Here is a 22795-nt window from a genome sequence, read left to right on the forward strand (position 1 = left end):
AATGGATGAAGGGTAGCTTTTGAATATTGCAATTTTCAACCTATACTCTGCTTCATTTTTCTGGGAACAACTAACATGTGACTCCGAATTGTCGCCTGGAAATACGACAGAGCTCAGCGAGAACTCTTTGCATTTGAGGCGGATGTTTGTTACGGACCTAACAGTTACATACATTCAGAGGAGAATACAAGAAAGGAACACCCACATGTGAGCCTATTACAAACAGTACACCCCCTAAGGAAGGTGTATAGGGTGAAGTGGAGATTTGGAACAGACGGGTGTTCCCTTCATTTATTTTCCAGGAATGGATGAAGAGTACTATGGGGGGGGGGGGGGGAGATAATTGCAATTTTAGTACTGATATGCCAATTATTTTCCCAGAATGATGACCCAGAGTACAGCCAAAAGTAAAAATGATGCCCGCCCCAAACCCTATACTCTGAATCATCATTCTGGGAAGGGGATATGTGGGGCCGTCCCTATTCTGTTACCTCAAATGCGCAACCCGCTCAGGTGGAGAGAGAGAGCGTTGCGCATTTGAGGCAACTGCAAACCTCCAATGCTGTTGACTCTGTGTCCCATGACCCATTTTTGGGGGACAAAGATATTATGAGGGGCATTGGGAAAGAGGTTTTGGGTTTGATTTTTTGGGGGTAGGGTATTTTGGTATAAAATTTGGAAGATAATGTACCCTGGACTGGTACATTGGAGCCGAATTCTGGGGAATGAAATTTAGGGCAAAGGATGGAAAATTTAGTACTCCATGGAAGTGTGATACTCCCTGAAGCAGCCTATGCAGAGGCCCGGATGATCGGGGCAAGTGTCACACTGAATGGTGGTGTCCCTCCGTCTCCCCTTCCTGTGACACACTCTGCATCTTTTCTGGGTTCGTCCCGACCTTCCAGTGTTGGGGATCACACATGGAAAGTGTTGGCCGGGGACGATCCGGGGACCTAAAGTTCCAGAGGTGCTCTGACCCGCTCTTTGGCGATCACCATAGATGAGGGCCTTTAGAACTACCTCTTGGTACTCCAGGTATGTCCCTGTGTTGCCAGCGTTCTGGTACAGTATAAAAGAGTTGTACATGGCAACCTGTACCATGTAGACCGCAACCTTTTTATACCATACGCGTGTTTTCCGCATGGCATTATATGGCTTGAGGACTTGATCAGAAAGATCAACTCCCCCCATATACCGATTGTAGTCCAGAATACAATCGGGCTTGAGGACCGGTCCCGCGGTACCTCGCACAGGGACAGGGGTGCTGCCATTCCCATGAATTGTGGTGAGCATAAGGACATCCCTCTTGTCCTTATACCGGACCAACAACAGGTTCTCATGGGAAAAGGCACGGGACTCACCCCGGGGGATAGGAGCATGTAGGGAATGATGGGGCGGAAGGCCTCTTTGATTCTTCCGGACTGTCCCACAAGCGACCGTGGATCTGGCGGCGAGGGATGAAAAGAGAGGGATACTAGTATAAAAGTTATCCACGTAAAGGTGGTAACCTTTATCTAGCAATGGGTGCAAAAGGCCCCAAACGATTTTCCCGCTAACACCCAGAGTGGGGGAACAATCTGGGGGTTCAATGCAGGAATCTCGTCCCTCATACACCATAAACTTGCAAGTGTACCCGGAGGTACTCTCGCAAAGTTTATACATCTTCACGCCATACCGCGCTCGCTTGGTCGGGATGTATTGCCGGAAGCTGAGTCTCCCCTTGAAGCTGATGAGCGACTCATCAATAGAGACCTCCCGCCCCGGGACATAGGCCTCCCAAAATCTGGCCCCGAAGTGATTGATGACCGGCCTGATTTTATACAGGCGGTCATACGCGGGATCAGTTCGGGGGGGGACATGCCGCATTATCAGCATAATGCAAACATCTCCGAATGGCCTCGAACCGGGAACGTGTCATGGCCATACTGTAGAGGGGTGTCTGGTAAAAGACGTCCCCACTCCAATATTGCCTGACACAGGGTTTTTTAACTATACCCATATGCAGCGCAAGGCCCCAAAAGGTCCTCATTTCGGCTGCATCGACTGGAGTCCAGCCGCCGGGTCTAGCTAAAAGTGAGCCCGGGTTAGCGGCGACGAACTGTTGGGCGTACAGATTCGTCTGTGTAACCATCAAATTAACAAAGTCGTCACTGAAAAAATGACCGAAAAAGTCCTTTTCAGTGAACCCGGCGATGTTAATTTTGATTCCTGAGTCGCCAACAAACTCAGGAATCACGGGCTCGTGGTCCGCTGGCTCAGCCCAGTCAAGTTCTCCGGTACGAGGTACCAGTGACCTTGGCAGGGGGGCTTCACTAGTATGAGCGCCAGGGGGACTCATACTAGCATGGGGCACAGGCTCAAGGACAGAGGAGGTTTGCGGCACCGCATGGCGGCGAGTTCGCCGCCTTGGTGGCTCATCATCTGAACTAGATGATGAGGAGGACGATGAAATAAGGAAGGTGGGGTCTTCATCGTCCTCTGAGATGCTTTCAGAGTCGGAGGCAATTAGGTCATATGCCTCCTCCGCCGAAAACACTCTGCGGGCCATTTCCCTACTCTAATGGGGATACGGGTATGTGTGTGTGTGGGGGGGAAAACTTTATTGGTGTGTGTGCTGCGTGTGGTGTGGTGCGATACTACCTCCCAAACCCGCCCTAACCCGCCCTAGCCTAACCTAACTAAACTAACCCGCCCTAACAGAAAAAAATATAAAATAAAAAGGGGACTTTTAAAAAAAAGGGGGACTTCTAGCGCAAAAAAAAACCCCTGCACCAAAAAAATAAGCGTTTATCTAATCAGTGGTGTGCGCACTGATTAGCGCTTGTGGCGGCAGGGGGCGCAGAAGTCAGTGGGGGGTCCAGCCACTCAGCCCAGGACAGTGGCTGGTGGCTTGTTCACAGACCCCCACACAAAAAACCCGAAAAAATAAATAAAAAAACGCTTTACCCCGAAAAAAATGCACCCGCCTGAACCAAAAAAAAAACGCTGATCAGTGATAAATCACCGACAGCGGTGGGACAGGCTGCACACACAGGTACGGTCCGTCCACACAGTACACGCCTGCTACTGGTGGCACGGACCGCCTATGGGTGCAAAAAAAAATCCGCGTTAACCGAAAAAGGTGCCTTTACCACAAAAAAAAAGCTGATCAGTGATAAATCACTGACAGCGGTGAGGCACGCCGCACACACAGGTACGGTCCGGCCACACAGTACACGCCTGCTACTGGTGGCACGGACCGCCTATGGGGGCAAAAACACGCTAGAAAACCCGAAAAAAAGCGCCGGCACCACAAAAAAAAAACGCTGATCAGTACTACGGGACTGATCAGCGGCGGGTGGGCTTTAACAAACGGTGGCGGACCGCTCTTTTATAACTAAGAGGGTCCGCACACACGCTTAGTGAAAAAAAAAAAAAAAAAAAAAGATCTGCGCCAAAAAAAAAGGCTGACGGCAGACCGCAGCGACCCAGCAGGGCCGGGGTCACGCAGCTAAAGGTGCTACGGACCCACGGACACCCACTGAGGTACGCCAAAAAAAAAAAAATTAAAAACTATTTTTTTTTTTTAACCCTAACCTGTCCCTACCTAATCTAAAGCTATCCCTGGGGATTTCTGTGCCAAGGGGCCACAGAAAGGGGGCAAGGGGCACTTTTTTTTTACTGAGGGGATGGTGGGCAGCACGGGGCTCCGTCCTGCACACCAGATCTCTGTGGAATGGTGGGCAGAACGGAGCAACGTGCTCCTAGCCCACCAGATCCCCTCCCATTACATTGTGATTGGTGTGGCCACTTTGGCCACCCAATCACAACTGTACTGAGGGGGTGGCCACAATGCCAGCCCCCAGTACAGCATGGATGGTGATTGGTGGTGTATACTACACCACCAGTCACCATCTATATCCAGGTCACAGGGTCACACGTGACCCTGATGACCTGGAACCGCTGCAGAACGCCGGTTAGTAGTTACCGGCGTCCTGCAGCGATCGCCGGTAAAGGAGGTCCTCCGGACCTCCTCCGGCACACTGCCAGGATGTCTGCTGATAGAAATCAGCAGACATCCGGCTCCGATCCCCGCCCGGCGAGCGGCGGGGAACGGAATCGCAGCGCATCGCTCGTCTGAATTGACGAGCGATGCGCCGCGATCGCCGACATGGGGGGTCATCATGACCCCCCTGGGCGATATGCCCCGATGCCTGCTGATCGATTTCAGCAGGCATCGGGCGCCGGCTCCGCTCCAGATGGTTGCGGGGGGCCGGCAAAACACATGACGTTCTCATACGTCATGTGTCCTTAAGGACTCGGACATGGAGACGTATGAGAACGTCATGTGTCCTTAAGGGGTTAACCTGGAACAGTTTTTCTCCATATTTTTTGTATAGGCCATTTATATACTTATATACGTTTATCATATCCCCCCTTAAACGTCTCTTCTCAAGACTAAACAATTGTAACTCCTTTAATCGCTCCTCATAGCTAAGATGTTCCATGCCCCATATTAGTTTAGTCGCGCGTCTCTGCACCCTTTCCAACTCCACAGTGTCCCTTTTATGTACAGGTGCCCAAAACTGAACAGCATATTCCAGGTGAGGCCGTACCAATGCTTTATAAAGGGGGAGTATTATGTCCCTGTCCCTTGAGTCCATGCCTCTTTTGATACATGACAATATCCTGCCAGCTTTGGAAGCAGCAGCCTGACATTGTGCTATTCTGTAGTCTGTGATCTACAAGTACACCCAGATCCTTCTCTACCAGTGACTCTGCCAGTTTAATCCCCCCTAAGACATACGATGCATGCAGGTTATTAGTATACACAGCCCCCCTCTATATACACAGCCCCCCTCTATATACACAGCCCCCCCTCTATATACACAGCCCCCCCTCTATATACACAGCCCCCCCTCTATATACACAGCCCCCCTCTATATACACAGCCCCCCCCTCTATATACACAGCCCCCCCTCTATATACACAGCCCCCCTAAGACATACGACGCTGCAGGTTATTAGTACCCAGATGCAGAACTTTACATTTATCCACATTGAACCTCATTTGCCAAGTGGAGGCCCAGACACTTAGTCTATCCAAGTCATCTTGTAACTTATACACATCCCCTATACACAGAGCCCCCCCCCCCCTCTATATACACAGCCCCCCTCTATATACACAGCCCCCCTCTATATACACAGCCCCCCTCTATATACACAGCCCCCCTCTATATACACAGCCCCCCTCTATATACACATCCTCTATAGACTGTACCGTGCTACAAAGCTTGGTGTCATCTGCAAAGATAGAAACAGAGCTGTTAATACCATCCTCTATATACACAGCCCCCCCCCTCTATATACACAGCCCCCCCCCTCTATATACACAGCCCCCCCCTCTATATACACAGCCCCCTCTATATACACAGCCCCCCTCTATATACACAGCCCCACCACTATATACACCTCCTCTATAGACTGTACTGTGCTACAAAGCTTGGTGTCATCTGCAAAGATAGAAACAGAGCTGTTATTACCATCCTCTATATCCACAGCCCCCCCTCTATATACACAGCCCCCCTCTATATACACAGCCCCCCTCTATATACAGAGCTGTTATTACCATCCTCCATATCATTGATAAATAAATTAAACAGCAGCGGGCCCAGTACTGAACCTTGGGGTACACCACTAATAACCGGAGACCAATCAGAGTACGAATCATTGACCACCACTCTCTGGGTACGATCCATGAGCCAGTGTTCAATCCAGTACAAACTAAAGTTTCCAAACCCAAAGACCTTAAATTTCCTGTCAGACGTCTGTGAGGGACAGTATCAAATGCTTTGGCAAAATCCAGAAACACTATATCCACAGCCATTCCTCTGTATACAGAGCCCCCCTCTATATCCACAGCCCCCCTCTATATACACAGCCATTCCTCTATATACACAGCCCCCCTCTATATCCACAGCCCCCCTCTATATCCACAGCCCCCCTCTATATCCACAGCCCCCCTCTATATCCACAGCCATTCCTCTATATACACAGCCCCCCCTCTATATACACAGCCCCCCTCTATATCCACAGCCAATCCTCTATATCCACAGCCCCCCCTCTATATCCACAGCCCCCCCCTCTATATACACAGCCATTCCTCTGTATACACAGCCCCCCTCTATATACACAGCCCCCCCTCTATATCCACAGCCATTCCTCTGTCAAGGCTTCTACTCACCTCTTCATAAAAGCAAATTAGATTGGTGACAACTTCTATCCTTAGTAAACCCATGCTGGCTATCACTTATAATACAATTATCCCCTATGTATTCCTGTATGTAATCCCATATAAGTCCTTCAAACAATTTACCCACAATGCACGTTAGACTTACCGGTCTATAGTTTCCTGGGGAAGACCTAGAGCCCTTCTTGAAGATTGGCACCACATTCGCCTTGCGCCAGTCCCTTGGCACAATACCAGACACCAGAGAATCTCTAAATATCATGAACAGGGGTACAGATATTACTGAACTTACCTCTCTAAGAACTCTTGGGTGTAGTCCATCCGGCCCTGGGGATTTGCTTACATTTATATCACTTAACTTACCTTGTACCATCTCTACATTAAGCCAGTTCAGTACATTACATGATGTGTTACCAGCACTGACCTGTACATGATGTGTTACCAGCACTGACCTGTACATGATGTGTTACCAGCACTGACCTGGCCAATGTCAGCTCCTTCTTCCTTAGTATATACAGAACTAAAGAACCCATTCAGTAGCTCCGCCTTCTCTTGATCGCCCGTGACAACCTCCCCATTATCATTATTAAGGGGTCCTACATGCTCTGTCCATGGTTTTTTTTGTATTTATGTATCTAAAAAAATATTTAGGATTAGTTTTGCTTTCTTTGGCCACCTGTCTCTCGTTTTGAATTTTTGCTGTTTTTATTACATTTTTACAGATTCTATTAAGCTCTTTGTACTGTTTAAATGTTATAGCTGACCCATCAGATTTGTATTTTTTGAAGGCTATTTTTTTGTTGTTTATTGCTCTTTTAACCTCATTTGTCAGCCATGTAGGATTTAGTTTTAATCGTTTATATTTGTTCCCCTTTGGTATATATTTAGCTGTATAGTTATTTAGAGTTGATTTAAAGATGTCCCATTTCCCTTCTGTATCAGTATTTGACAACACCTCCCCCCAGTCTATGTCCTGTAGTGCAGATCTCAGCCCAGGGAAATTTGCCTTTTTAAAGTTATATGTTTTTGCCTTCCCCGCCTGTCTTTGTTTTCTACATTTTAAGTCAAAAGTAACTATATTGTGGTCGCTATTACCAAGGTTTTCCCGCACAGTTACATTACCAACCAGCTCTGCGTTGTTGGAAATGATCAGATCCCACAAGGCATCACTTCTTGTTGGGTCCTCCACAAACTGGCCCATAAAATTATCCTGCAATAAATTTAGGAATTGACGCCCCTTTGTAGTTTTAGCCAACCCCGGCCCCAATCTATATCTGGATAGTTAAAATCTCCCATTATTACCACTGTACCTGCCCGGGCGGCCCTCTCTATTTGTTTATGCAGCCGACCTTCTATCTCTTCAGTGATATTAGGGGGTCTGTAGATTACACCAAATACTATTTTTTCAGTATTTCCCTCCTTTTGTAATTCTACCCACAATGATTCCACATCCTCAGAATCATCACACACTATGGCATCGTTCACACTGACTTTCATACCACTTCTTACATACAGACAGACTCCACCACCTTTTCTGTTCATTCTATCCTTGCGAAACAATGTAAACCCCTGCAGATTAACAGCCCAGTCATGCGAGGAGTCCAGCCATGTCTCAGTGACCCCAACTATATCACCAGCCATGTCTCAGTGACCCCAACTATATCACCAGCCGTGTCTCAGTGATCCCAACTATATCACCAGCCATGTCTCAGTGACCCCAACTATATCACCAGCCGTGTCTCAGTGATCCCAACTATATCACCAGCCATGTCTCAGTGACCCCAACTATATCAATATGTTCCTCCAGTATCAAGGCCACAAGCTCCCCCATTTTATTTGCCAGTTATGTTCCTGTTTTTGTTTTATTGTTGCGGACTATTGACGTGGAAAATAATTTTAGTTTTTTCTTAAAAATGTCTAATTCCAGAATCCTGATGGGTCCCTCTCACAAGCTGCCATGATGCAGAGTGCTTTGGCGAAGGAGAGGAGAGAATTGAAGCAAGCGCAACGGGAAGCCGAAATGGACTCTATCCCTATGGGCCTGAACAAGCACTGGGTGGATCCTTTGCCTGATGGTTTGTATTCACTTCACTGAACGAGCTTTATCAGGTGCACTTTGTAAAGCAATAGGTTGTAGCTCTGGGCTTGTCTAGGTAAATATATATATAACTGGATATGCTTGGCTTTTGAATAATATATGTTTTCATTCTGTTAAAGTGGTTATCCAGGATTAGGAAAACAGAGCATATTTTTTTCTATAAATCAGCACCACACCTGTCCTCAGGTTGCGTGTGGTATTGCAGGTCGGTTCCATTAAAATGAATGGAGGTAAGTTGTAACAGCAGACACGTAAATGTATGTCATGGTGCCCTGGAACTTGCTGCACCATGACGTACATTTATGTCATGCAAATAAAGCGAGTGTAGCAGCTGCTCTTACTGTATGCACGGTGGATCCTGACTACAATCACTGCTGAGGCCATCATCAACCCTTAAAGGGGTACTCTGGTGGAAAATATATATTTTTTTAAATGAACTGGTGCCAGAAAGTTAAACAGATTTTTAAACTACTTTTATTTAAAAATCTTAATCCTTTCTGTACTTATTAGCAGAGGAAATTATATTCTTCTTGAATTTCTTTTTTGTCTTGTCCACAGTGCTCTCTGCTGACACCTGATGCCCGTGTGAGGAACTTTCCGGAGCAGGAAAAAATCCCCATAGCAAACCTATGCTGCTCTGGACAGTTCCTGATACGGACAGAGGTGTCAGCAGAGAGCACTGTGGACAAGACAAAAAAAAAAATAATTCTAAAAGAAGAGAATTTCCTCTGTAGCATACAGCTGCATATAAGTACTGAAAGGATTAAAATTTCTAAATAGTAGTTTAAAAATCTCTTTAACTTTCTGGCACCAGTTCATTAAAAAAATAGAAAAAGTTTTCCACCGGAGGACCCCTTTAATATGCAGTTGTGGTGTTTGACACACATTGGACCACCCGCAGCATGATTGTGGGGGTACAATGAGTGAAGATGGCAGCCAGAGGACTCCTCACCTGCTCAGTGCTGCTGCATCTGTGATCTTCTTGTGTAGTCGGCCCACACATGCTGGCTGTACAAGTAGATTGCCGATATTACTGATCAGTGCTATGCCATTGCATAGCACTGGACAGTAATAGCAGTCGAAAAATTGCTATACATAGTCTCTTGTGGGGACATGAAAAATGGAAAATATAAAATATAAAAATAAAAAAATAAGCCCCTCCCCCAATAGCATTTAAATACCCCCCACCCCACCACCACTACCTTTTTGATTTTAATAAGAGATTTTAAAAAAAACTAAAAACATTTGGTATCATCACGTGCAGGCAAATAAATTCCAAAGTCTAAAACTGTTGATTTTTTAAAATTTTTTTTGTCACATCCCAGAAAAAATTTGATAAAAATGGATTAAAAAAAAAATGTGCTTAAAAGTGGTACTGAATAAAAATGACATGGTGCAAAAAAAACAAACAAAAAAAAAAAAGGGTCCTCAACATACTGTGATCAGCCCCCACCAACCTATCCTTACATGCTAAGGAAAGGATATTTTTTATCTGACCACGTCCTTTTAAATAACATGGATTCTTCCTCTAAAACTATAAAAGGTTGTCCATTTTTTTTGTGTATATATAGTAACCTTTTTTTTTTTATACCTTGACTTTGTATTCTATAGCTGATGGGCGCCAAATCGCTGCTAACATGAGGGGCATTGGGATGATGCCCAATGATATTCCGGAATGGAAGAAGCATGCTTTTGGAGGTAACAAGGCCTCTTACGGGAAGAAGACGCAGATGTCCATCCTTGAGCAGAGGGAGAGTCTGCCCATCTACAAGCTGAAGGAGCAGCTGGTGCAGGTAACACTTGACCCCATAAAGCAGTGTTTCCCAACCAGGGGGCCTCCAGCTGTTGAAAAACTACAATTCCCAGCATGCCCGGACAGCCGTTGGCTGTCCGGGCATGCTGGGTGTTGTAGTTTTGCAACAGCTGGAGGAACCATTGTTGGAAAATACTGCCAGAGAGTAATGATCGGCATATATTGCCATAAAGTGATCCCTGTCACATGGCAGAAGCTGCTGCACATGCTGGGACAGGAGTATTAATAACACTTGGTACAGGGTTGTAACAAAATACTATAAATGCTCCTGTTCCGCATGTCTCAACCCACACCATATGTCTCGGTTAAAGGGGTACTCCGCCCCTAGACATCTTATCCCTTATCCAAAGGATAGGGGATAAGATGTCAGATCGCCGCGGTCCCGCTGCTGGGGAGCCCCGGGGATGGCTGCTGCAGCACCCCTCTATCATTACTGCGCAGAGCGAGATCGCTCTGCACGTAATGACAGGCAATACAGGGGCCGGAGCATAGTTACGTCTCGGCTCCGCCCCCTCGTGATGTCACGGCCCGCCCCTGTCAATACAAGTCTATGGGAGGGGGCGTGGCGGTCGTCACACCCCTGCCATAGACTTGCATTAAGGGGACGGGCCGTGATGTCATGAGGGGCGGAGCCATGACGTCACGCTGCTCCGGCCCCTGTATCGCCCCTCATTACGCACAGAGTGAACTCGCTCTGCGCAGTAATGATGGCGGTGTGCCGCAGCGGCGATCCCCGGGGTCCCCAGCAGCGGGACCGCGGCGATCTGACATCTTATCCCCTATCCTTTGGATAGGGGATATGATGCCAGGGGCGGAGTATCCCTTTAAAGGGGTTATCCAGGAATAGAAAGAGCTAATTTCTTTCAAAAATTGCTCCCCCGTCTGTCTCCAGGTTGTGTGTGGTATTACAACTTGGCTTCATTCACTTCAATGGAGCTGAGCTGCCGAACCACACCCGACCTGGAGACAGACGGACAGAGCAGTTTTTTTTCGTCTGCCGTGCCAGCGATAGCCGGGGAACATAAAGTGATGTTTTCCTGCCTCATCAAAGATTCTGCTGTCAAAGGCTTCGTGTTGCTTTGATATCGGAGTCTCTGCCGTGTTATGTGCGGTCTACAGCAAGATGTCTTTTATCGGTGTCACTTTTTTTTTTTTTTGCGATCTTCTGCACGGGCCCCGGCTTTCTGAGAGGAGCGCGTGCTGGGGACAGCACAAGCTCCATTCATTTCTATGGGAGTGCCGGAGATGCACGAGTACAGTAGTCTACATAAAATAAAAAATAAATACTATAAAAAAAAGGGTCCATTTTCAAATTACTGAATCTGGGCCACTGTGGGCAGAATTATCTTCCTTTTATTAAAAATATAACAAAAATAAATTATTCATTAAAGGGGTACTCCGGTGGAAAACTTTTTTTTAAATCAACTGGTGCCAGAAAGTTAAAACAGATTTGTAAATGACTTCTATGAAAAAATATTTACCCTTCCAGTGCTTTTTAGCAGCTGTATGCTACAGAGGAAATTCAATTTTTTTTTTTTCTTTTTTGTCTTGTCCACAGTGCTCTCTGCTGACACCTGATGCCCGTATCAGGAACTGTCCAGAGCAGCATAGGTTTGCTATGAGGATTTTCTCCTGCTCTGGACAGTTCCTGATACAGGCATCAGGTGTCAGCAGAGAGCACTGTGGACAAGACAAAAAAGAAATTCTGAAAGAAAAGAATTTCCTCTGTAGCATACAGCTGCTAAAAAGTACTGGAAGGGTAAATATTTTTTCATAGAAGTAATTTACAAATCTGTTTTAACTTTCTGGCACCAGTTGATTTAAAAAAAAGTTTTCCACCGGAGTACCCCTTTAATGAATCATTTATTTTTGTTATATTTTTAATAAAAGGAAGATAATTCTGCCCACAGTGGCCCAGATTCAGTAATTTGAAAATTGACTTTTTTTTAAAATAGTTTTTATTTTTTATTTTATGTAGACTACTGTACTCGTGCATCTCCGGCACTCCCATAGAAATGAATGGAGCGTGTGCTGTCCCCAGCACGCGCTCCTCTCAGAAAGCCGGGGCCCGTGCAGAAGATCGCAGAGGGTCCCAGTGGTCAGACCATTAACGTCCAATGTCCTTAAAGGGGTACTCCGCCCCTAGACATCTTATCCCCTATCCAAAGGATAGGGTATAAGATGTCAGATCGCCGTGGTCCCGCTGCTGCGCACGCCTCTATCATTACTGCGCAGAGCGAGATCGCTCTGCACGTAATGACGGGCAATACAGGGGCCGGAGCATCATTACGTCACGGCTCCGCCCCTCGTGACATCACAGCCCGCCCTCGTCAATACAAGTCTATGGGAGGGGGCGTGGTGGTCGTCACGCCCCCTCCCATAGACTTGCATTAAGGGGACGGGCCGTGATGTCATGAGGGGTGGAGCCATGACGTCTCTCTGCTCCGGCCCCTGTATCGCCCGTCATTACGCACAGAGCGAACTCGCTCTGTGCAGTAATGTTGGCGGGGTGCCCCAGCGGCGATCCCCGGGGTCCCCAGCAGCGGGACCGCGGCGATCTAACATCTTATCCCCTATCCTTTGGATAGGGGATAAGATGCCAGGGGCGGAGTACCCCTTTAACTGGTTAAACAAAGGCTGTGACAGGTGGCATACAGTGGTATTGGTCACCTGTAGGTTAATACAGCATCGGCATAACCGATGGATCCAATATGCTTCCTTGTATTTTAATGGTTGGTTAAATAATTTTGTTGCTGTAAGCACAAAAAAACATTTGTTCTATTACAGTGGTCTCCAATCGGGGGCCCTTGAGATTTGTTGGCGGGCATGCTGGGAGTTCTAGTTTTGCAACATCTGTAGGACCGCAGTTTGGGGACCACTGTCCCAGGTTATGGAAGACTGATTTAAAAAAGAAAGTTATGTTAACATTTATTTTCTATATTTCCTCCCAACCAGGCGGTTCATGACAACCAGATCCTAATTGTCATTGGTGAAACCGGTTCAGGAAAGACCACCCAGATCACACAGTATTTGGCTGAAGCCGGTTACACCACGAGGGGCAAAATCGGATGCACTCAGCCCAGAAGAGTGGCCGCGATGTCTGTCGCTAAGCGCGTGTCCGAGGAATACGGTTGCTGCTTGGGCCAGGAGGTGAGTTTTGTTGCGTTTCTACTAGGGATCGGCCGATATCGTTTTTTTTAGGGCCGATAATCGGTGGAGGTTAGGGCCGATAGCCGATAACTTATACCGATATTCCGGTATAAGTTATCGGCTATTTATCCCAGTGCGACACCGCTGCAGATCATTGATTTAAAGCGGGCGCTTTAAATCAATGCACTGCAGTGGCTTTTACGGTGCCAGAGGCCGCCGCCGCCACCCGCTTCTCTCCCCCTGCCTGTCCGGGGGTCCTGAGACCTATCACCGCCACCGCTCCCCCACGCCGCACCGCGCCTAGGGGTGCCTCCAGCTGTTGCAAAACTACTACTCCCAGCATGCCCGGACAGCCGTTGGCTGTCCGGGCATGCTGGGAGTTGTAGTTTTGCAACAGCTGGAGGGCCTACTGTAGGTATAGTATATTATACAGACCCCTGTCCATCCCAGAACCCTGACTCACCTTCCCAGTTGCTGCAGGGACCGTCCGGGGAGGTTGGTCCGGGCCATCCATCCTTCCTGTAGTGTCCGGTGGCATTCCGGGTGGAGGGTGAACCGGTCCGGGCTGTCCTTCTTCTTCTCCGGGGGTCCTCTTCTCCACTCCGGGCAGGCTCCGGCCTAGTAATGCTGCATAGATGCCGCTGCGCAGCGACGCACCTGACGTCACGGCATCTATGCAGCGTACTAGGCCGGAGCCTGCCCGGAGTGGAGAAGAGGACCCCCGGAGAAGAAGGACAGCCCGGACCGGTTCACCCTCCACCCGGAATGCCACCGGACACTACAGGAAGGATGGATGGCCCGGACCACCCCCATTACAGGTAAGTTTAATTTTTTATTGACTTGGAGGGTGGGGGAGGGGCCCGACCGGTATAGCGGTATGGGCAAAAATCCATACCGTGGGAGAAAAAAAAAAACGTATCCGGTTCATACCGGTATACCGCCCAGCACTCCGGGGGGGGGGGGGGGGGCGCGGTGCGGCGGGTCGGGGGGGGGGGGGGGCGCTGCGGGGGGCGGAGCATTATCGGCCTATCGGCAAGGTAATTGCCGATACCGATAATGCCCAAAATCGTGATCATCGGCTGATAATATCGGCCATACCGATAATCGGTCGATCCCTAGTTTCTACTGTTATTTTGAATGTAAAAGGAACCTGTCTGCCCCAGCCATGGACCGGGGGATGGACAGTGCCTCACGCCACTCTCTGACCGAGGCGAACACTGTGATGTCAGGATAAACAGAGGGAGGCTGGGAACACAGGGCTTGATGAATTTAAGAATCTAGGAGCCAGAAATGCAACTTCAAATTACACAATATACCAGTGCAATGGGATTACTCTACCATCTTATTTACTCCACCTAAAACATAACTTTTATTAAATATTTATTAAGAAATAGTAGCACAAAAACTCTTTAAAAATATTAAACATACCCCTGCAGTCCAGCAGCCTGCTTAGAGTACCTATCCCCATCTAAACTCTCCCTGATCCCCCTCCCCATCTGTCCCTGACTAAGTCTATCCCTGCATTTAATTTTCTTTACAACCCCCTAAAAATACCTTTTGTTCTCTCCTCTTTGGTAGCTCAGTTCAGAGCACTGTGCGAGGGGAGGAAGTGGGCGGACATGGCAGGGGCTGTATAGGAATTGCTGCTGTTCGGCCGCATCCAGGAGCGCGTATGCTTCCCCGACACACGGCAGGGACAGGAGCCCCTGGGTCTCCTTCTCTCTGTTCGGATGACAGAGCTGCCGTGCCCTGCAGGAAAAAGGACAATGGTGGGTCAGGAGCACTCCCTGCTTGCCTACGAGCTCAGTGCTCGCTTCCGCCTGTCTGACAGGCGGGGAGCTGCGCGGAGTCCTGGCTGTAGAGTGATTTCGGACTCATGCTCGGAGTCCGAAATGCTTGTGGCCAGGACTGCTAGGAAGACCCCTAGTGGTGGATTTTTCAAAGTAAAAATAGACATGAAGAAAATTACTTTTTAAAATAAAACCAATTAGAAAAGTGTTTATTAGGGTTTAATCTGTAATATATAAAAAGTTATTTTCATGAGGGGTACTCCGCTGCTCAGCGTTTGGAACAAAATGTTCTGAATGCTTAGAGCTGGTGCCGGGAGCTTGTGACGTCATAGCCCCGCCCCTCAATGCGAGTCTATGGGAGGGACGTGACATCATGAGTGGGCGGGGCTATAATGTCACAAGCTCCCGGCTCCAGCATTCGGAATAGTTTTGTTCCAAACGCTGAGCAGCGGAGTACCCCTTTAAGCAGGCTGGTGGACTGCAGCTACCAATTTGCTAAGACAATAGAAGAGGCCGATAGGGTTGTGCAATGCAGTGTACAGATTTAAGCTCCATTGAAGTATACACTATTCAGCCCTGTGGTGCACATTAATATTTATACTCTGGAGATATTGGTATTTCTAAAGAGTTTTTGTGTTAGTACTAATCAGTTTTCACTGTCCCCCTATATCCCACTGTGTGTGTTAATGTTCTCTCATTTCCCCACCCCCACATGTGTCACACAGTGCTGGGCGATATAGCGGTTCATACTGAATACTGGTGTGTTTTTTCTGTACGGTATGAATTTTTCCCTATACCGGTCAGGCCCCTCCCCCTCCAATGAATGAATTATCAGCCGCAGTGCGCTTGGGAACTAATCATATACGACGCGCGGGCGCTGTCCTGCTTTTCCTCCCCCCCCACCAAATGAATGAACTATCAGCCACAGCGCTGTCACCATATCAGGTGACTAATCATGTTACCCACAGGCGCTGATCTCCTTTTCCTCCTGTGAGACGCGGTGCTGGAAATGAATGAGTTGTGAGCCGCGGGCGCAGGACGGAGAATGGAAGCGGTCACCTCCCCCTGCAAGCGCTGAAAGCCAGTGGACCACGGGCGCTGCAGATCTTCTGATCGGCTGATAATTCATTCAAGAGGGGGAGGGGGGAGTATGGTGGTAAGGGGGAAATGAGTGGAAAAAAAATACCGTCAAATACCGTGGAACCACCATAATTTAGAAAAATACGGTGACACACATTTTTGGTCATACCGCCCAGCACTAGTGTCATAGTCATAAGTGTTCTCTCATCTTTAAAGGGGTTATCCAGGAAAAAACTTTTTTTATATCTCAACTGGCTCCAGAAAGTTAAACAGATTTGTAAATTACTTCTATTTAAAAAAAATCTTAATCCTTTCAGTACTTATGAGCTGCTGAAGTTGAGTTGTTGTTTTCTGTCTAAGTGCTCTCTGATGACATGTGTCTTGGGAACCGCCCAGTTTAGAAGGAAATCCCCATAGCAAACCTCTTCTACTCTGTCCAGTTCCCGAGACAAGCAGAGATGTCAGCAGAGAGCACTGTTGCCAGACAGAAAAGAACAACTCAACTTCAGCAGCTCATAATTATTGAAAGGATTAAGATTTTTTAATAGAAGTAATTTACAAATCTGGCAAAAATAGATTATTAGTCCTCAGCTCAATATCAAAAAGATTAAATGGTGGATGTCTGGTGACAAAAATAGAGAAAAAGAAGGATATAATAAATAATATCATATCCTTCTTTTTCTCTATTTTTGTCACCAGACATCCACCATTTAATCTTTTTGATATTGAGCTGAGGACTAATAATCTATTTTTGGGGGAGAGCTTTTAGTTAACCTCGCTCATTTTATTGTGGTTGAGCTACACATATCTGTTTATAATAATTTACAAATCTGTTTAACTTTCTGAAGCCGGTTGATGTAAGAATTTTTTTTCCCTGGAATACCCCTTTAACTCTTTTACTTACCTTTACCATAAAAATAACACATCTCATCACCTTGTACCTGTAGGTTGGATATACCATTCGATTTGAAGACTGCACAAGTCCAGAGACTGTCATCAAATACATGACAGACGGTATGTTACTTAGAGAGTGTCTGATAGACCCGGACCTGACTCAGTACGCCATCATCATGCTTGACGAGGCCCACGAGAGGACCATCCACACCGATGTGCTATTCGGGCTTCTGAAGAAGGTAGGTATCTGCAGTACACATTTGTCTTCATTTCAGTCTCTTACTTTACAGCACTTGTTTAAAGGGAACCAATCATCAGATTTTACCCTATATAACGCTTGGCAAAGCAGCAAAGCATTATATAGGGTAAAATCTTTATCCTTACCATCCCTGGGGGACACTCCTACCCCCAGTGATGGTGAGGATATGAACTTATAAAGTGCTCCCCTCTGCGCCCGTAAGTAGTCCCCTAGGCGGGGAGCTCCTCTCACATGTCCTGTATATTCATCAGGCAGCAACGCCTCCTCCGCTTGATTGACAGGCTGCGTCATCACTCTGCTCACTGAACAGACGGAGTAGAGCGATGACAAGCATTTGCCAATCGTTATATAGGGTAAAATCTGATGATTGGTTCCCTTTAAAGCTATGGTGTATTGGTAGGAAATTGGTTGGGGTCCATCCTCTGGGATCCCCACTGATCCTGATACTAAAGGGGCCACATTTCTGGTTTGGCGCTTGTGGTCCCATCACAGTTTTTCCATGTAATGTGTTTCAGTGCCAATCTTGAACCACAAAAAGAGGTTGCCATAAAAATGTGTGTATGGGCAGCCTGAGTATATGTTCTAAGAAAAAGAAAACTCTTTGCCGGAGTACCTCTTTACGTTTCTTATTGTTTTCCCCCACAGACGGTACAAAAACGCGCTGACATGAAACTGATTGTGACATCTGCTACTTTGGATGCCGTGAAGTTCTCTCAGTATTTCTACGAGGCTCCGATCTTCACCATTCCCGGTCGAACCTACCCGGTAGAGATTCTTTATACTAAGGAGCCTGAGACCGATTACCTGGATGCCAGTCTGATCACCGTCATGCAGATACATCTGACAGAACCTCCAGGTTTGTAGTTTTGCGAAAAAGTCCAAACTAGCTCTATTGGATCTGATACAACAACTATAGTTAATGCAAGGACTGTCGTGTCCAGGCTAATTCCCTCAAATAAGATCTGCAGCCATAGATACTTATCCTCTATCTGCAGGATAGGGGATAAGTGTCTGATCGCGGGGGGACCCCCACGATTTCCCATAGGGGAACCAGGCATTAGCACACTGTGGTCAACGACATGCCCCTCCATATACCGTTCTATGGGAGAGGCAGGAATGCTCGAACGCTGCATCTCCCATAGAGATACATGGAGCGGGTGTGTCGGCCGCAGCGTCACGCGGCACAGCCGGGGCCCCGTACAGAAGATCGCGGGGGACCCCAGTGTTCAGACCCCCCTTATCTCCTATCCTGCAGATAGGAGATTAGTGTGTATGGCTGCAGGTTCCTTTAAATCTGGCATTTATTTACTAATGCATATAAGTCTTGGGGTTTATATGCATTATGTTGCCAGTGTGCCCCGTAAGGTTTGCATGCTATTAATGTTTAAACCAGTGTTTCTCAGTCTCTCTTCATTGGGGGACACCTATACTGATGGGTATATGCTCTTGCCACTAGGAGGCGCTGACACTAGGAAATAAAGTCGGCTCCTCCCTGGCAGGATCTACCCACCCACTGGAAGTGAGGTAATCGGTTTTAGCTAATGTCAGTAGGAGGCAAGACATAGGTCTGGGAGCTCCCCAGACCTGTGTTTTTTTCATTATTATTTTTTTTTCTAGTAAGGGCTGTTTAGTTAGTTTTTTAATCTTTTGTATCCCTTTTTCAGGTGGGGGTTCAGGAGCATGGGCCTACCTGTTCCCCCATATGCGACAAAGGGACACGAAACATAAGAGTTTGGGCCGTCAACCCCTTATTGCCAACGGCCAGTGCCTGGCTGTAGTACCCCGGGTCCCCCACTTGCCCCTGCTCGCCCCGCTATATTAGCCTGGCATGACGAAGCGTGGCCTAATGCTGGCTGAAGCTGTCAAGGGGTGAGCATGTACTACAACCCCCCCTTTCCCCTCTCCCTTGCTCGTCCGGGGGCCCCAGGCTGACCGGAGACTTACAGCTGCAGGCAGCGGGTCTTCGGTCGCACGCTTACTCCTATCTTTTTGCGGCCAGGCACAGTGTCCTGGCTGCGTTCTTTACAGGCTGACCGGAGACCTTCAGCTGCAGGCAGCGGGTCTCCGGTCCCACGTGGCCGACCGTTTCTTGCTTACTGCTCCGATCCATACGGCCGGGCGATACCCCGCTCTATCTAGGATACTATCTAGCTCCTAGGCCTCCCCTCCCTCCCACATACGACAGTGGGGCACAGTGATCGCCTAACTGTCTCCCTCTTTTTGCCAGCACCTGGAGGTGTACATGTTCGCCAGACTGTTGTCTGCACAGTCTCCATCACTGTTGGTCTCCCATCTCTGGGCTGTGGCGGGCATGGTTGGGGTTCCTGCACCTCACTGCTGGTGTAAGGCCTCTGGATGAGGGTCCCTGCAGGTACTCGTGACTGATGCCAGTCAGCCAGACTTTAATCTGCTGGGTCTCTTAAAACGCCAGGTCGCCTGTTAGATCGTGCTCCAATACCCCACATTCTGTGTGTGTGTGGGGGGGGGGGGGGGTCAATGGAGTGACCCTGAGCATTTAGGAATCCTATACTAGTCAGCCAGATAGTTGTCTGCATGGTTTACTGCTATGTTGAGTCACTACCATACGCTTCCCACACCGTGGACGGAAGTTCAGGTAACCCTCTGCCAAAGTGCAGTTCCGAGTGAGTCTCCCTATGTTGCTCCATGGGCCCTATACAATACACCATATACGGGTTCCCGGGGTTCCTTCCTTTGCCAGATCCCTCTCTACATGACTGACGCTCTCTCAGCTAAAGGCTGGTAACCCACTTTCTGTGTGTGGTTCTGACTGTATCACCCAGTGTGGCCATGGTCCCTATGCCAGATAGCCAGACTATACCTGCCTGTCATACTGTGTCTGCATGTTTCCTTTCCCACACACATCCTTCGTTTCTTGGGTCTGCGACCATAGTCCTGGTGGGTGCACCATTAGGAGATGGGGTGTGAGCGTTTTTAGCAGGTTCCGTGGACTTTCACAGAAACAGCAGCATTCTCTGTTCCCCTCTCTAAGTGTATAACATTGGTCTGCTAGGGGCATGGTTGCGAAACACCGTTGGGTGCCAAGCTGTCTTCCATGCTCCCAGACTTTTGCATGTCTGCATTTTCTTTCGCGTCTGCAGTCTTGGTACCCCAGTACTATCGTGGGCTGTGCCTCAGGCCCTCCTGTGATGTTGTTTCTGATGGTTGAGCGCCTCTTTTCTGGCCTGGGGTATAATGGGGCGACACAGTCGGTTCAGCCCCTCCACCCCCCATGCCTCCAGGTATCTGTCCTGGATTCCGGTGCGGGGTGATTCAGAAGCCGGTCCTGTTGCCTTAGAAATTGACCAGGATGGCTCCCTTGTGTTCCTCTCAACGTTTTAGTTGCTGTGGGTGCGTGTACTACTTACTTCCATTCGTAGTCACGTCTTTGTATCTTTGCCCATCACCAGTGTCCAGATTTCCAATCTTTCCAGGGACACACATTAGCTCCTCCATTCCTCAATATGTTGTTACAGGGTTCCTTGGGACTACGTCCACCCAGTACTTTGCCTCCTTGCCTTGGATGGCATTTCCCTTTTCCTGTAGTTCCTGGCACTCTTTGACCATCCCCCTTCCACAGGGATCAGGGAGTTTGGCATGGTCAGTGCCTGGGTTTCATTGTGACCTCCCCTTGTTTTCCTCTCCTCTATATAGGTGGGGTACCTGGCTGTGCCCTTGTCAGCTGAGCTGCACACTATTGCAGCCTGGCTCTCCTCCTGTTTCATGGACATCTACTGCTGCTCATTCAGACTTGGCACTCTCCTCTGTTGGAGGAGTTTATGCACTCCAGTGTGGCTCGGTGACAGCCGTTCTAGCACCGTCTGTTGTTTGGGTCCTACCATTTCTCTCCTCCTCCCTCGGTGCAATCTCCCTGGAGGGGTTTGTTGCTCGTTCCCTTTGTCACTGTCTGTTGTGCTACACTGACACTACGGTCTTCTGCAGTAACCTTCCATTTTGTTCCACGTCCTGACGGGATGTTGCATCGGTCCACTCACACCGCTGGGGTCTGTCTGGTTAGGCTCCTTGCCTTGGACACTATCCTAGTATGCTGTGACGTGCCTTCTTTTCTAGGTCGGCCCTTCTGGTTCTATGGGCCTTTGTGATGGTTGTGGTCCCGAGCAGGTTAGCCCTTTTGCCCCGACTTCTCTGCGATTCCATTGTACCGCACTTCTTGTCTAGGCGTAGAAGCTTGTCACCCGGAGCGTTTGGCAGACGTTGGGTTTACTCTACAGGTGTACGTCTTCCAGGTGACCCGGGTACCTCCAGTGCCCTTGTCGGTCGCTCTGGTGTTCCGGGACGCTCCTTTTCAGGTCATTCCTCTCCCCTTTTTTGGCCTTTTTCCTTCTGTCTCCTCCTTCGGGGTCCATGTACTTCCGAGGCGGTGGGCGTTCCGGTCATCCGTTTTTACGCTACTCAAGCTTTTTTCGTCCCCCCCGATGCTTGTGACAGGCCCCTGGGACAGGGGTTTTTGGTCTCCAGCTGTTCCGGTCATCGCTTTTATCCACCAGGCCTCTCCAGAGCCAGTCTTCATCTTTCTTTCTTTTTTCCAGTGGTTTTCTGGTCTCCACCTCCTGTACTCCGCTTCTGCTCAGACATACGCTGCTCTCCCTGGTGTTTTTTTTATGCCATGTTCTCTTGAATCAGTTGACTCTGGATGGGCTTCTCTTGTTGTGCCCTTTTTCCATTTTTTGTTTTCCAGCCAGGCTAGCCTTCTGTCTGGTTCTATGTTCCTTGGAATAAATTTTCTACCTCCTTCCGGGATGGTTCTGGGCCATCTAGTTTCCTTTCGACTTTTTTTCTTGTCTCTATATGGACTGTAGGCTTGGAGCCTCTACATATGATGGTCTCTTCTTTGGTGTCCTAGTCCATCTCCATGGACGGGGGTTCTTCTGGGAGCTCAGTTTCAGTTGTCTCTGCCCTGGATCTCGTCCGCAGGCCTTACAGTCGAGTGGGTTCGGTCTCTGGACTGATTCCCCTTTCGCTGGTGGTTGTTTTTCCCACCCTAGGGGATTGCTTTGGTATGTCCCATCAGTAAGGTGTCCCCCAATGAAGAGCGACTGAGAAAAGGAGATTTTTTTTTTTTTGTACTCACCATAAATTCTTTCAAGTAGCCTTCATTGGGGGACACCGCACCCACCCTTCATCTTTTTTCCGGATAATTTTTTCCAGTTCTTGTTTTTTTTTTATCTGGGATTCCTTTCTAGGGTCCTTCAGACATATTTCTGGGCGTTGTGGTTTTGCAACAGCTTTGGGTACCCTGGTTAGGATACACTGACCTATACTCTTTCTATTGCTGTATGCACCATTGCCGCTGTGGAAGCCGGTCTGCAGGTTATTTGCGGAACATAGATAACCATATTAAAATATTCCTAATTTCTACCATAAACCAGGTCATTCTGTAATAATAATCCTAGCTGGGCTCCCCTTCACGTATATCATCCTTGGTTGTCTCTGCCCTGGATCTC

At 48.1% G+C, this 22795-nt stretch overlaps 1 protein-coding gene across 1 annotated transcript in view; it reads left to right on the top strand.

Annotated features, from left to right (window-relative positions):
* Positions 1-22795, top strand: part of DHX8 (DEAH-box helicase 8) — a 78058-nt gene that overhangs the window by 39360 nt on the left and 15903 nt on the right. The window contains exons 12-16 of the mRNA XM_056547900.1: positions 8156-8303; positions 9938-10119; positions 13095-13289; positions 17107-17292; positions 17958-18168. Coding sequence (XP_056403875.1) covers positions 8156-8303; positions 9938-10119; positions 13095-13289; positions 17107-17292; positions 17958-18168 — 922 coding nt within the window. The remainder of the gene's footprint in view (positions 1-8155; positions 8304-9937; positions 10120-13094; positions 13290-17106; positions 17293-17957; positions 18169-22795) is intronic.

The sequence above is a fragment of the Hyla sarda genome, chromosome 12 (genome assembly GCF_029499605.1).
Source record: "Hyla sarda isolate aHylSar1 chromosome 12, aHylSar1.hap1, whole genome shotgun sequence".
Lineage (NCBI taxonomy): Eukaryota > Metazoa > Chordata > Amphibia > Anura > Hylidae > Hyla > Hyla sarda.